Raw genomic sequence first — 16,199 nt, 5'->3', positions numbered from 1 at the left:
ATTTCTTCCCCTGCGGCGTGGTTTTGCTAGGTTGAATCCAGCTTCATCCACAAAGATGAATGTAAGGTATGTGCAGTTTGCCTGGCTTCCATCTCCATTACTCTCTAAAATACAGTAAATCCACAGTTTTACACTACCTAACATTATGCATAGCTGTGTATGTACCCTGTTTGGTCATTGAACAGACATCTTACCTGGACATATTGATACCAGAGTTCTTTCATACGTTCACAGTTTCTCTCAAAGGGTACAACTGCTTCCTCCGTATTTTATGTTTCTCTAGGACTCTTATTTTATGTTTCTCTAGGACTCTCTAGGACTCTTATTTTATGTTTCTCTAGGACTCTCTAGGACTCTTATTTTATGTTTCTCTAGGACTCTCTAGGACTCTTATTTTATGTTTCTCTAGGACTCTCTAGGACTCTTATTTTATGTTTCTCTGGCAATTGTCATTGTGCTGACCGTATTCACATTCCCAATTGTGATATTGTCTGCCAGCACTCTGTCCCAAATTTCCTGCAGTTTTATTGCATTGTTGCCAATTACCATGTCAACAATGGCAATTTCCTGCACATCTGATAATATTCTGCCTCTCCCTCCTGTGGGATGCAACCTTTGGATCCTACTGAAAAACACACAAAAAATCAATATATTTCAAAATGTCAGTACATGTAAAAATGTACATACATACAGTACATACTGTATTGTACTGTAGTATGTAGTTCAATTATCATTGAAGGATGCACATCCGTACTATTGATGCAACTGTTGAACACTGCAGATTTGGTTGCACCCTTAAACCGTCCTCTCTCAAAGAGAGACCATAGTTTACAACATGGTCAATAATTGTGGCCCTTATCTCATCAGAGGCCACTGCTCTTGGTCTTCCTCTCCTTTGTCCTCCACGCAGTCTCCCTGACACTCTTCTTTCCCCACCAACCTGTCTCCCTCTCCCTGCCACTCTTCTTTCCCCACCAACCTGTCTCCCTCTCCCTGCCACTCTTCTTTCCCCACCAACCTGTCTCCCTCTCCCTGCCACTCTTCTTTCCCCACCAACCTGTCTCCCTCTCCCTGACACTCTTCTTTCCCCACCAACCTGTCTCCCTCTCCCTGACACTCTTCTTTCCCCACCAACCTGTCTTCCTTGATCCATGTTTCCAAACGAAATCATTCCAAAGCCGTCCTCTTTTGTCTGTTTGGTAACGAGACTAAAAACAGGACACTTGGGTTGGCTTTCAGCTGAAATTGCTATCAGCTGTGTTCGGAATGATTACATATCCTGCTGAGATTTTCTATATGTTTCAATCTGGTTACTGCAGAAATGCACAACATTTGCCATCATTCTGTTTTGAATGTGTTTTAACAGTTTTGGAAACAGTGTGTTAGCATTTGAAAACATGTGCTGCAAATATATAGTTTCGCAGGTGGTGGAGTATGAATGAGTAAAGAGTTCATGGATTTGGGAGAATGTGGTCATTGAATGTATTTTGTGTGAAAGCAATGAAAAATTATTCAGTTTGCTCCATATACACTTCTGTTTTGCTGACTGATAATGTGACTTCAGTTTTGACCAATGCATGTTAGCAATTGAAAAAAACTGTAAACAGTGTGACAGTGTGCTGTGTGCCAGGAGCAGATGGCCAGAGCCAGGGCTCCCCAGGCGTCCTGTTGTCTGTGCAAGTCAGTCAACGTAAACTGTCTCCTTCAATAGAGATATGGACTGTCCTTTATCAGATCAAAACGATTAAGCATCTGCTAGGGAGAGTGTGTATGTGGAGGGATGGGGGCAGGACGTGTGTGTGTGTGTGTGTGTGTGTGTGTGTGTGTGTGTGTGTGTGTGTGTGTGTGTGTGTGTGTGTGTGTGTGTGTGTGTGTGTGTGTGTGTGTGTGTGTGTGTGTGTGTGTGTGTGTGTGTGTGTGTGTGTCCAAGCATCTAAGCATCAACTGCGATATGAGCCTAGTTCAGAGGAACACTAAACCAGAGACGGACCAAAGCGAAGCGCCAGTGTTAGTACCTATACACAGACACACTCATCCCATTACCCGACATGTAAACCCAATATAACTTTACAAGACATTACAACCTCAATCAATGACAGTCTAGACAGATATAAAAATAAAACCTTACGGTTTCAGTTCCCTGGTGAGTAGAGGATGAAAGGCAGAGGACAAAGGAGTGAGACTGAAAGACGCAGAAGGAGAGAGAGAAGGCGAAATCGAGAGAGAGAGATAGAGAAGGAAAGAAAGAGAGGAGAGAGTAAAAGAGAGATAAGAAATAGAGATAGAGAGGACAATCTCTGACTTACAGCTGGTGCTGAGCGGGAGCCCAGTGCAGCCAGTCACATTTCCTCCTAATTACTGCAACCATCCCCCATCACGCCCCCAGCACACTGATTACACACCTGCACTCAAACTGGACAGTTTTATCTCAATCTCTTCATTCAAAGGCTCAATCATGGACTCTCTTACTGACAGTTGTGGCTGCTTTGTGTGATGTATTATTGTCTCTACCTTCTTGCCCATTGTGCTGTTGTCTGTGCCCAATAATGTTTGTACCATGTTTTGTGCTGCTACCATGTTGTGTTGCTACCATGTTGTTGTTATGTTGTGTTGCTACCATGCTGTGTTGTCATGTGTTGCTGCCTTGCTATGTTGTTGTCTTAGGTCTCTCTTTATGTAGTGTTGAAAATTAAAACACAACCCCCCCTGGCCCCTTCTAACTAGGCCCCTCTCCCCCCAACCACCCCACGTGCCTATCCCATCAGGCAGCCCTCTCCCCTGGCTCCTCTCATCCATAACCCCCTTCCCTCCACACGGCTGGGGGTGCAGGGACAGGGCGCTGCAGTTGGTACCAGTTCCCTTGGATCTCACGCTACAAACATCGATGCTAATGTTTCCTGTCAGTCATGAAGCGGCTCATACATCACACATATCACAATCAGGGAGAAAGGGACCTTTACACCATCATTGGTTAAGCTCATAGGGCACCTAATGACAGCAGAAATTACCAGACATCAGATACTCATCAAATAGCAGGGATTTGTCATTAACACAAATAATGTCAAATAACTCAGTAACCTGTGTTTGACCTCCAAAATTAGATATTGAATGAGTCGATATTGGAACAAAGGAAATGACCATGTGATATCTGTATATTTTCGAGTCAAATCAAGATATCTCTGGATATGGCCGTTTCCCCGTGGTGGGTTAGCCAACAGTATCATCACCACATCTGTCTGGTGTGCTTCTCCTGTTTCCCTAAGGTGGTGAGATATACTCACATCCCATCACCCAATGATCCAGAACAGACTGGCATCAGTGCCATCGTCAGTGCCACTTACACCTACCCACAACAACTACATTCTTCCTTCCTCCTCCTCAACAGCCTTAGTCCTGTCTTTGTCTTGGTCTAGGTCTGGGTCTGGGTCTGGGTCTAGGGAGTTGTGTGCTCAGTCAGCAGGTACAGCAGCCATTAGCATTTTATGTCCTCTGCCTCAGCACAGAGTAGTACTGGCCTTATCATTTGCATCTCTCTATCTCTCTGGCTCTCTCTCACTCTCTCCCTCTCTCCCTCTCTACCTTCCTCCCTCATTTGCTTCCTCCCTCCCTCTCTCCCTCCCTCCCTGAAGTAGCCTTGCCTAGTCCATGATGAATGGAGGCAATTTAGGGTCCGGTTCAATCAGATCTGCTTTAGCAGAAATCCGCACAGCTGATGTTTTGATGGTAGAACTGCGTTAAAATGGTCAAATCCACAATGTCTCCCGGCATGATACTTAAGCTGACATTGCAATTGGCTGCACGGAGTGGCACTGAGATAAATCCTCTGAAGCCTTGATTTTCAATTTGACCGGCATTATTTCCATATAGCATACACTTTCTTGTTCTGAACTTATATCGTGACTGGGACGGGTGTGGCTTATAGGACAATGATCACAAGAGCAGCTGCCGATTTGACAGCTCCAACACAGTTCCACCTCCGACACCGCCAAAACATCAGCTATGCAGGTCTCAACTATGGCAGTTTAACGCTTGATCTGACTGAATCTAGCCCGGAGAGCGATGTTGTTGCCATTGGTGGACCTAAAAAGTACTCCACCATGTGGTGGGAAGTTGGCCTACTGAACACCACTCACAACTTTCTAAGCTGTTTACCTTAAAGGTTGTGTTCTGGATACTTTGGAACATTTCAAATCCAGTGAATCCCACAGTGCAGACTGTCATCCACCCCCACACAGTTGAGCAGATCACAAAGATGGACTAGAGTGTTTCCCTTACCTCTCAGTGAAGTTTCTGAGCACAGTGAAGAGTGACGATAGCATCTCTTAGTTCTTGTCCTCCTTACTCTCCTCTATCTTCTGGTGGGCTGCATTCTGCCTGCAAAGGAAAATATTAAAATGTAAATATAAAATACAATTGAATGGTGGATGATAGTGTTTGTGTACATCTATATTTCACAGACACACACACACAGACACACACATGCTCATGAACACACAGAGTGACTGCTATAGATGAAGGCAACAGATGGAGCTGCCTTCACCTCTCTACCACAGCACAGTGGTTTTCCCTTGTGTCATATGGCAGGTGTTTTGCTGTGACATTATGGGTATAGGAACTTGGGAAGTGAGAAGACAGCAGTACATCGTCATCTACAACACACACACACACACACACACACACACACACACACACACACACACACACACACACACACACACCATCTTATATCAGCCCAGCTCTCTTACACGCCTGACCACGTCTAGCTTTCTCACACATTGACATGAGCCAAGTCCTCTCTCAATCCAGCGTGTGTGTGTGTGTGTGTGTGTGTTTGTGTGTGTGTGTGTGTGCCTCATGGCTAGAGCATTTTAGTCTGCTATATGTTGCCCTGTTATTATGCCCTGTGAATCACCCACCAGCCCCAACGCAGTCCTGCAGGGTGGGTAATAACACACACATTACTCATGTGACTTTTAATTTGGAAACAATTTACATCCACATACACTGAGTTTACACTACATTAGGAACACCTTCCTAATATTGAGAATATTTGCCCTCAGAACAGCCTCAATTCGTCGGGGCCTGTACTCTACAAGATGTCAAAAGCGTTCACACAGGGATGTATAAAGTATTGACTCCAATGCTTCCCACAGTTGTGTCAAGTTGGCTTGATGTCCTTTTAGTAGTGGACCATTCTTGATACACATGGGAAACTGTTGAGCGTGGAAAAGCCAGCAGTATTGCAGTTCTTGACACATTTAAACCAGTGTGCCTGGCACCTACTGCCAGACCCTGTTCAAAGACACTTCAATATTTTGTCTTGCCCATGCAAACTCTAAATGGCACACAGACACAATCCATGTCTCATTTGTCTCAAGGCTTAAAAATCCTTGTTTAACCTGTCTCCTCCCCTTCATCTTTAACCTGTCTCCTCCCCTTCATCTTTAACCTGTCTCTTCCCCTTCATCTTTAACCTGTCTCCTCCCCTTCATCTTTAACCTGTCTCCTCCCCTTCATCTATAACCTGTCTCCTCCCCTTCATCTTTAACCTGTCTACTCCCCTTCATCTTTAACCTGTCTCCTCCCCTTCATCTTTAACCTGTCTCCTCCCCTTCATCTTTAACCTGTCTCCTCCCCTTCATCTACACTGATTGAATTGGATTTAACAGGTGGACATAAATGCACAGTATTTCCATGGTAAACATAGCTCAAAGCTCAGCTAGTAGAGTATGGTGCTTGTCATGCCAGGAAAGTGGGTTTGATTCCTGTTACCGCCCATATGTAAAAATGTGTGCACGCATGACTGTAATTTGTTTAGATAAAAGAGTCTGTAAAATGGCATAAAGTTGGTCAAAGTTTAAGTGCACAGCAATGGCACAGTACAACAATTAAACTCATTAGACATACAGTTCCTCAGCCTATCATTCAGATGCAAACAGTCACTGTGCACGATGAAGAAGCCACCACACGTGTAATGAGGTTGCCATGCACAATGACCAAGTAATAAGACACATATTAATGAGGTCACGGCACACAGTGATTACTTTATTATGGCTTCCTCCAACACAGAGATGGGGTCACAACCTTTCTGATGGATACCGTGCCTCCATTCTGCTCCTCCCCGCCTATAGGCAGAAATTAAAGCAGGAAGCATCCGTGGTAAGGTCTGTTCAACGCTGTTCTGACCAATCAGAATCCATGCTAAAAGATATGTTCCGGGTCACCTCTGAGAATAATGTAAACTTTCAAGCGAGTTAACCATCTCAAGACTGCATACCAATCCACATCCTCAGTGCATGTGCAGACCAGCTGGCTTGCGTGTTTATGGACATATTCAACCTCTCCCTATCCCAGTCTGTTGTCCTCACTTGCTTCAAGACATCAACCATTGTTCCTGTACCCAAGTAAGTTAAGGTAACTGAACTAAATGACTATTGCCCCATAACACTCACCTCTATCACCATGAAGTGCTTTGAGAGTCTAGGACCATAACACTTCCATCTAGGTGGTGAGGGTAGGCAACAACACTGCCACCACGCTGATCCTCAATAGTGGGGCCCCCCAAGGGTGTGTGCTCAGCCCCCTCCTGTACTCCCTGTTCACTCATGAATGTGTGGCTACACACGACTCCAACTCAATCATTAAGTTTGCTGATGACATGACAGGGTCAGGCCTGATTACCAACAATGACGAGACAGCCTACAGGGAGGAGGTTAATGCCCTGGCTAAGGAGCTGATTGTGGACTACAGGAGACAGAAGAGGGAGTGTGCCATCATCCACATGGTGATGAAGGCACAGTGGAGAGGGTCAAAACCTTAAATTTCCTTGGCGTGCACATCACAGAGGACCTGAAATGGTCTCGCCACACCGACACCGTGGTGAAGAAGGTACAACAGCGCCTCTACAACCTCAGGCAGCTGAATAAATCCGACATGGCCCCTAAGACCCTCACAAACTTCTACAGATGCACCATTCTGTCAGGCTGCATCACAGCTTGGTACGGCAACTGCACCGCCCTCAACCGCATGGCTCTCCAGACGGTGGTGTAGTCAGCCCGAAGTATCACAGAGGGCAAGCTGCGTGCCCTCCTTACTGCACTGGTGTCAAAGAAAAGCCAAGACGATCATCAAGGACTTCAGCCAACGAAGCTGTGGTCTGTTCACTCTGCTACCATCTATCAGACAGAGATGGTACAGGTGCATAAAAGCCGGGACCGAGAGACTGAAAAACAGCTTCTATCTCCAGGCCGTCAGACTGTTGACCAGCCATCACTAGCCGGCTACATACCTGGTACTCTGCCCTGCACCTTGAGACTAATTTTTTAAATTTTTAAATTTTATTTTACCTTTATTTAACCAGGTAGGCAAGTTGAGAACAAGTTCTCATTTACAATTGCGACCTGGCCAAGATAAAGCAAAGCAGTTCGACAGATAAAACGACACAGAGTTACACATGGAGTAAAAACAAACATACAGTCAATAATGCAGTATAAACAAGTCTATATACAATGTGAGCAAATGAGGTGAGAAGGGAGGTAAAGGCAAAAAAGGCCATGATGGCAAAGTAAATACAATATAGCAAGTAAAATACTGGAATGGTAGTTTTGCAATGGAAGAATGTGCAAAGTAGAAATAAAAAAATAATGGGGTGCAAAGGAGCAAAATAAATAAATAAATAAAAATTAAATACAGTTGGGAAAGAGGTAGTTGTTTGGGCTAAATTATAGGTGGGCTATGTACAGGTGCAGTAATCTGTGAGCTGCTCTGACAGTTGGTGCTTAAAGCTAGTGAGGGAGATAAGTGTTTCCAGTTTCAGAGATTTTTGTAGTTCGTTCCAGTCATTGGCAGCAGAGAACTGGAAGGAGAGGCGGCCAAAGAAAGAATTGGTTTTGGGGGTGACTAGAGAGATATACCTGCTGGAGCGTGTGCTACAGGTGGGAGATGCTATGGTGACCAGCGAGCTGAGATAAGGGGGGACTTTACCTAGCAGGGTCTTGTAGATGACATGGAGCCAGTGGGTTTGGCGACGAGTATGAAGCGAGGGCCAGCCAACGAGAGCGTACAGGTCGCAATGGTGGGTAGTATATGGGGCTTTGGTGATAAAACGGATTGCACTGTGATAGACTGCATCCAATTTGTTGAGTAAGGTATTGGAGGCTATTTTGTAAATGACATCGCCAAAGTCGAGGATTGGTAGGATGGTCAGTTTTACAAGGGTATGTTTGGCAGCATGAGTGAAGGATGCTTTGTTGCGAAATAGGAAGCCAATTCTAGATTTAACTTTGGATTGGAGATGTTTGATATGGGTCTGGAAGGAGAGTTTACAGTCTAACCAGACACCTAAGTATTTGTAGTTGTCCACGTATTCTAAGTCAGAGCCGTCCAGAGTAGTGATGTTGGACAGGCGGGTAGGTGCAGGTAGCGATCGGTTGAAGAGCATGCATTTAGTTTTACTTGTATTTAAGAGCAATTGGAGGCCACGGAAGGAGAGTTGTATGGCATTGAAGCTTGCCTGGAGGGTTGTTAACACAGTGTCCAAAGAAGGGCCGGAAGTATACAGAATGGTGTCGTCTGCGTAGAGGTGGATCAGGGACTCACCAGCAGCAAGAGCGACCTCATTGATGTATACAGAGAAGAGAGTCGGTCCAAGAATTGAACCCTGTGGCACCCCCATAGAGACTGCCAGAGGTCCGGACAGCAGACCCTCCGATTTGACACACTGAACTCTATCAGAGAAGTAGTTGGTGAACCAGGCGAGGCAATCATTTGAGAAACCAAGGCTGTCGAGTCTGCCGATGAGGATATGGTGATTGACAGAGTCGAAAGCCTTGGCCAGATCAATGAATACGGCTGCACAGTAATGTTTCTTATCGATGGCGGTTAAGATATCGTTTAGGACCTTGAGCGTGGCTGAGGTGCACCCATGACCAGCTCTGAAACCGGATTGCATAGCAGAGAAGGTATGGTGAGATTCGAAATGGTCGGTAATCTGTTTGTTGACTTGGCTTTCGAAGACCTTAGAAAGGCACGGTAGGATAGATATAGGTCTGTAGCAGTTTGGGTCAAGAGTGTCCCCCCCTTTGAAGAGGGGGATGACCGCAGCTGCTTTCCAATCTTTGGGAATCTCAGACGACACGAAAGAGAGGTTGAACAGGCTAGTAATAGGGGTGGCAACAATTTCGGCAGATAATTTTAGAAAGAAAGGGTCCAGATTGTCTAGCCCGGCTGATTTGTAGGGGTCCAGATTTTGCAGCTCTTTCAGAACATCAGCTGAATGGATTTGGGAGAAGGAGAAATGGGGAAGGCTTGGGCGAGTTGCTGTTGGGGGTGCAGTGCTGTTGTCCGGGGTAGGAGTAGCCAGGTGGAAAGCATGGCCAGCCGTAGAAAAATGCTTATTGAAATTCTCAATTATGGTGGATTTATCAGTGGTGACAGTGTTTCCTATCTTCAGTGCAGTGGGCAGCTGGGAGGAGGTGTTCTTATTCTCCATGGACTTTACAGTGTCCCAGAACTTTTTTGAGTTAGTGTTGCAGGAAGCAAATTTCTGCTTGAAAAAGCTAGCCTTGGCTTTTCTAACTGCCTGTGTATAATGATTTCTAGCTTCCCTGAACAGCTGCATATCACGGGGGCTGTTCGATGCTAATGCAGAACGCCATAGGATGTTTTTGTGTTGGTTAAGGGCAGTCAGGTCTGGGGAGAACCAAGGGCTATATCTGTTCCTGGTTCTAAATTTCTTAAATGGGGCATGTTTATTTAAGATGGTTAGGAAGGCATTTTTAAAAAATATCCAGGCATCCTCTACTGACGGGATGAGATCAATATCCTTCCAGGATACCCCGGCCAGGTCGATTAGAAAGGCCTGCTCGCAGAAGTGTTTCAGGGAGCGTTTTACAGTGATGAGTGGAGGTCGTTTGACCGCTGACCCATTACGGATGCAGGCAATGAGGCAGTGATCGCTGAGATCTTGGTTGAAGACAGCAGAGGTGTATTTAGAGGGGAAGTTGGTTAGGATGATATCTATGAGGGTGCCCGTGTTTAAGGTTTTGGGGAGGTACCTGGTAGGTTCATTGATTATTTGTGTGAGATTGAGGGCATCAAGTTTAGATTGTAGGATGGCTGGGGTGTTAAGCATGTTCCAGTTTAGGTCGCCTAGCAGCACGAACTCTGAAGATAGATGGGGGGCAATCAGTTCACATATGGTGTCCAGAGCACAGCTGGGGGCAGAGGGTGGTCTATAGCAGGCGGCAACGGTGAGAGACTTGTTTTTAGAGAGGTGGATTTTTAAAAGTAGAAGTTCAAATTGTTTGGGTACAGACCTGGATAGTAGGACAGAACTCTGCAGGCTATCTTTGCAGTAGATTGCAACACCGCCCCCTTTGGCAGTTCTATCTTGTCTGAAAATGTTGTCGTTTGGAATTAAAATGTCTGAGTTTTTGGTGGTCTTCCTAAGCCAGGATTCAGACACAGCTAGAACATCCGGGTTGGCAGAGTGTGCTAAAGCAGTGAATAGAACAAACTTAGGGAGGAGGCTTCTAATGTTAACATGCATGAAACCAAGGCTATTACGGTTACAGAAGTCGTCAAAAGAGAGCGCCTGGGGAATAGGAGTGGAGCTAGGCACTGCAGGGCCTGGATTCACCTCTACATCGCCAGAGGAACATAGGAGGAGTAGAATAAGGGTACGGCTAAAAGCTATGAGAATTGGTCGTCTAGAACGTCTGGAACATAGAGTAAAAGGAGGTTTCTGGGGGCGATAAAATAGCATCAAGGTATAATGTACAGACAAATGTATGGTAGGATGTGAATACAGTGGAGGTAAACCTAGGTATTGAGTGATGAAGAGAGAAACATCGTTGAAACCAGGAGATGTCATTGCATGTGTGGGTGGTGGAACTAATAGGTTGGATAAGGTATAGTGAGCAGGACTAGAGGCTATACAGTGAAATAAGCCAATAAACACTAACCAGAACAGAAATGGACAAGACATATTGACATTAAGGAGAGGCATGCTTAGTCGAGTGATCAAAAGGGTCCGGTGAGTGGAGAGGTTGGTTGGTGATTTAGACAGCTAGCCAGGGCATCGGTAGCAAGCTAGCATAGGATGGAGGTCTGTTGTTAGCCACCTCCTGCGCTCCGTCAGTAGATTAGTGGGGTTCCGTGTGGTAGAGGGGATCAATCCAAATCACACAACAACAACAAAAATAAAAACAATAGATATAGTTATAGAGGCCCAAGAAGAAAACATAATAATAATAATAAAAAATAAAAAAATTAAAAATTTTAAAAAATTGTCCGATTGTCTATTCAGATAGCAGCCGGTAAGACAGCTAACGGTTAGCAGGCCGCAGATGGGCGTTCAGGTAACGTCGCGACGGAGGAGCCAGCCAAATAACTCCTTCGGGTAGATAACGTCGGCAGTCCAGTTGTGAAGGCCCGGTTTGTCTCCGCGAAGGCAGCAAAACGGGTCCGGATAGGCGACTGCAGCCCAGGTGCGATTGATGGAACTCAGGAGTGATTGACGGAGCTTGCTAGCTCCGGAACAATTGATGTTTGCTCCGGAATCGACGAAGGCCGATAGTCACACGGATAGCAGCTAGCTAGCTGTGAGATCCGGGCATGAATGTCCAGAGAGCAGTCGAAATCCAGGGACATGGAGAGAAAAATTGGTCCGGTATGCTCCGCTCCGAGCCGCGCTGCGCCGTACAGAACTGGCGATAGACTTTCGAGCCAAAGGATAGCCGATGACCACAAACCGTGGTTAGCTGAACACCAACGACTTGCCAGTAAAGGAGCCAACTAGCTTCTGGATTAGCTTCTGGCTAGCTTCTTGGAGGATTACAGATCTGAGGTAAATAATACTTTTTTATAAATATACATTGGTGAGGCGGGTTGCAGGAGAGTGTTTTGAAGATGAGTTGATGGAAAATAAAAATAAAATGTATGTGAAAAAGTTGTAAATATATATATATACAGGACACGACAAGACGAGGACAAAAGACGTCTGAACTGCTATGCCACCTTGGAGAAGATGCCACATCTATATAGTCATTGAATGCTGGTCACCTCATATTCTGTTTATGTACTGTTATATCACTGTGTATGATAATACAGTATTCTCGACCAAGCTAATCCTAATATAGCTACTACTGTACAAACTATTTTCTTTCCAAATGATATACTATCTATACACACCATGTATTTATATTCTAGATTTTGACACATGCTCACTCAAATTTTTACTCTCTACTCTGGATTGTTACTTGGGCTCGTTCTGTTATTTCTTGACTTCTTGTTTAGATAAAGGGGGAATATAAGCATACAATGAAAGCTCTTACAATATTCAATGATTACATTTCTCTACAACAGGTTATAGGCTACATGTGCACTACATATGCACCACCAAGTCAGAACAGTAGGCAAAATTAGGAAGGGAAAATAGACTAAATTATTAGGGTGAGGCACATGGGCTACTAACAGCTTACGACACAACATACACTTAGTATTACTTTCTTAGCTACAGTATACATATCACATCATTTATGCAGCAGCATACAAGACATGTTTGGACTCCACTTGTTGTGCTGTGCTCACTTGAACAGGAAGGTGGCGCGGCATTCCTTCGTGGACAAATTTTGTCATCAAACTTTGACATCAAAGTCTGGCATTCTCTGGATTTATGGTGCTTTCAAGACAAGTGGGAACTAGAAAAAAAAGCTTGAATCATGATGGCGTCAGTGATCTTCAGGTCGTAGCTCTAGAAAGAATCCTGAGTTCCCGAGTTACAATTCCGAGATGGATGACCGTTCAAAATGTATTTTCCCAGTCGGAGCTCATTTTTTCCCCGAGTTCCAAGTTGTCTTGAACTCACTGAAGATTTCCCAGGTCCAAGTTAACAGATATTTTGAGCGTGACAGAAATCATGCTGGATTGACAGCATGGCCAAAGTTGAATGCTTATAATTTTAAACTGGGAAAAGAGGCCCTTAAACCCAGATTTGGTAGCACACACACCCACTCCGATGAATAGCGGGCTTGTGATTGCTTTGCAATGCTTGCAGTTAGCCACTGATTCCTTCCAAACCACTCAATGTTGAATTAGCGATTTTCCAACTTGTTGTGTAATGTTTATGTCCAATGACCGATGAGCAGCGATACGTTTTATCTGTCATTTCTCTTCATTATTTCTCTTCATATGACAAGGATTAAAAAGGATTTGCCAGTAGATTGTCGACTTGATTCATGATGATGACTGCTAGGTTGAGATTTTGAAAGTATGATGTCGACATGATCAGTCCAATCAAAGCTACTGTAGATATAACGTGATTTAACATAATTTGTCTGCGGCCAATGACCTTGAGCCGCCTTGAATGGTTACTTCTAATGTAACTCTAGGGCAGCACCCAAGGGGCTTGAATTAAGCTCTACCCATAGATTTGGCGGTACATAGTGTCCCCGTGAGTGACAGAACACTGAGCCAATCACGGTGCATCTAGAGAACATTACCAACACCTACGCTCCGTATTTTCCACTGGCTGCCCCACCAGAAAGCACTGAGCTGCAGTAGGCTGAAACACCTGCATTTTGGGGCTGCCTTAATCAAGAAAGCAGCTTTATTAACTCAAGTATTTTAATGATTATTTTTCACATTGTTTTTAAACTGATGTATGACACATATTAATGCCAAAATAACACGCCAAACAGGTAACCCAAAAACAAAACAAAAATCTGTTTATTTTTATAAATGTATTTTTTGCTAAAAATATGGGGCTCAAAACAGGTGGGTAGAGGATTAGAAGGTAGAGAGAATGATGGGAACTAAACTAAGAGAGAGAGAGAGATACACTGAGAGAAAGAGAGAGAGCAAAGTGGGAAAAGAGGGAGTGAAATAGATATGAAAGAAGGGAGAGTGTGATTCAGCTGCATGCTCCTTAATCTCCCTTCATGTGTACTCAGTCATTCAGGACATGTGATGATGACAGGTCAAGTCATGTCAAGTAACAAGTGGGCATCAGAGCGCAGTGACACAATGCATGCTGGGAGGCATGAGGGTGAATTGAAATTAGCCCCTGGTTCAGTGCCTACATTGTGTGTGAGCATGCATGCACGTGTGTGTGTTTCTAAGCTGAAAAGAGGGGGGCTTGGGTGTCCAGAATGTCGAATGGATTTACACTGCTACCAGACGGAACCATCTGTTGAACATGCTCAACAGTCACAACACAACAGTTATGGTACAGACACACCAAGACATCTGACTGCCGATAGGTACTTAGCACAGTAGGAGGACGTTCCTTCTCTTGCTAGAACAAAACACTTCCCTGCTGTGTATCGACCTGTTTACAGACGAACCTGCTGTCTCTACATGTAGAATTGCAATGCTCGTCATTGGCCAAAAACGTGGCTTAAAGACAATCAGAGAGCACAAACCTCCGCGTGGGGGAGCCAACAGAAGTGGCATACATATTTTACAGCTAGCTAAGGAGTTTTGTGCTTGAAGAAGGATTTCTTTGTTAGGTTCAGTTTGATAATATGCACCTGCTCATTAGGTAGCTAGCTAACGTTAGCTTGCTAACTGAGTCAGGCAGTCACACACACTTCATATGAAATGAATGGGGTGGTAAGTGCAGCACAATGCACACACCACTAAATGCTTTACCAACCTTGCTGTCTAGCAAGATGAAGAATAAATCATTTTCTGAAATCTCCGTTATCCCATACTGCCAGGGCCAGTTTTCTTGCTGGCTAATGTTAGCTTGATGGGTTAGCTAGCTAGCTACACCACAAATTCTCGAAAGTTAACAGGCAGTTGCTTCATTCAAACATGAATACATTGTGATAATGTTGCTAGCTACGCTAGTTGTGGCCATCTGGTTAGTATCAATAAGGGCTTTATACAAATTCTACATAGCTAGCAACAACACATCTTGCTAGTTAGCTTACATTGGCTACAGCAGGCACAAGCCAAACAAGCTACTGCCGAAGCAAATTGGAGGTACAACTATTCTATGGGAACAACAAAACGTTAAGCACTTATCGGCAGTCAGATTTGTCGGTGTGTCTGACAATTAGGGAGCAAGCTGGAGACTCCCTCCATCTGGATTTATAGAGGAGTGTAGAGTAGTGTGCACACTTATTACTATGAAATGATTAAAACGGGACACCAGTCCAGTATTGGACAAAAATGTTATTCTAAGAAGATCTGCCTTATGAATTATTTGAGAACTAACTATATCAGACAAAAATTACAACAATAGTAATAACTGATATTTGTGAAGGTATGAATTATTTGAGAATCAATTGGAGAAACTTCACCAAAATAAAAGGTAAACACAATTATTTTATACCATCAACAGTTAACTACACTAATCAAAACATTTACAGACATAATGAGAATGATCATAGAAAAAGGGAGTGAATAGAGTGAAAGATAAGAAAAGACCTGAAGATATCTGAATATGTGAGTGTTATACTCATTGCTATCTTCCTCTCCTCTGAGTTGGGTGGTTCCTTGGGGTTGTGTCCCTTGTTGTTTTCACTGTTTGCTCTTCCTTGAGTTGTGCAGGCTGTGTTCTCATTGTCTTCTCCTTCTTTCCTTGAAGAACGTTAGCTTAAGTATACCGTTCAGGTTACACTAGCTCTTTAAAGTCTTATGTCTCCTTCTGAGACTGTTTAATGGACTCTTCCATCCCAATTTCTGTACTGGATTACAGGCACTATTCCCTAAAAGGTACTCCCCCCCCCCGAGTACTTATACCCTAAAAGGTAGTAACTTCTCTAACTTATCAGTTACCAGTTCTTGTCATTAAATACCAGCCCCTCATATCACTCTTGGGAAGCCTCGGATATAGGTGCAAGTTAGTACCACTGATATTCTCAGCCACATACATAGGCTTACAGTAGGCCTACGTGGACTCCAGATTGCAGGCTAAGACTTAAGCAAAGCAATCGGCTAGGTATTGCTCTGTTTCATTTGATTTATTAATTTTATTTTACCTTTATTTAACCAGGTAGGCAAGTTGAGAACAAGTTCTCATTTACAATTGCGACCTGGCCAAGATAAAGCAAAGCAGTTCGACAGATACAACGACACAGAGTTACACATGGAGTAAAACAAACATACAGTCAATAATACAGTATAAACAAGTCTATATACAATGTTCATCTGTTATGGGCAGCCTGGCTGTTTGAAAAAGAAGGTGCTTT

At 44.1% G+C, this 16,199-nt stretch overlaps 1 protein-coding gene across 4 annotated transcripts in view; it reads right to left on the bottom strand.

Annotated features, from left to right (window-relative positions):
• LOC109905588 (A-kinase anchor protein SPHKAP) overlaps positions 1-16,199 on the bottom strand; it is a 149,884-nt gene that overhangs the window by 66,311 nt on the left and 67,374 nt on the right. For all 4 annotated transcript variants that reach the window (XR_004203133.1, XR_004203134.1, XM_031790638.1 and 1 more), the window contains exon 2: positions 4,276-4,374. Coding sequence is in view for 2 of the 4 variants with exons in the window: in XM_031790638.1 (XP_031646498.1) it covers positions 4,276-4,319 (44 nt within the window). In the remaining 2 variants the exon portion in view is untranslated. The remainder of the gene's footprint in view (positions 1-4,275; positions 4,375-16,199) is intronic.

Source organism: Oncorhynchus kisutch, linkage group LG15 (assembly GCF_002021735.2).
Source record: "Oncorhynchus kisutch isolate 150728-3 linkage group LG15, Okis_V2, whole genome shotgun sequence".
NCBI classification, from domain to species: Eukaryota; Metazoa; Chordata; class Actinopteri; order Salmoniformes; family Salmonidae; genus Oncorhynchus; species Oncorhynchus kisutch.
Note: the sequence above shows the minus strand (reverse complement) of the source record. Positions and strands in the feature narration are given on the sequence as shown.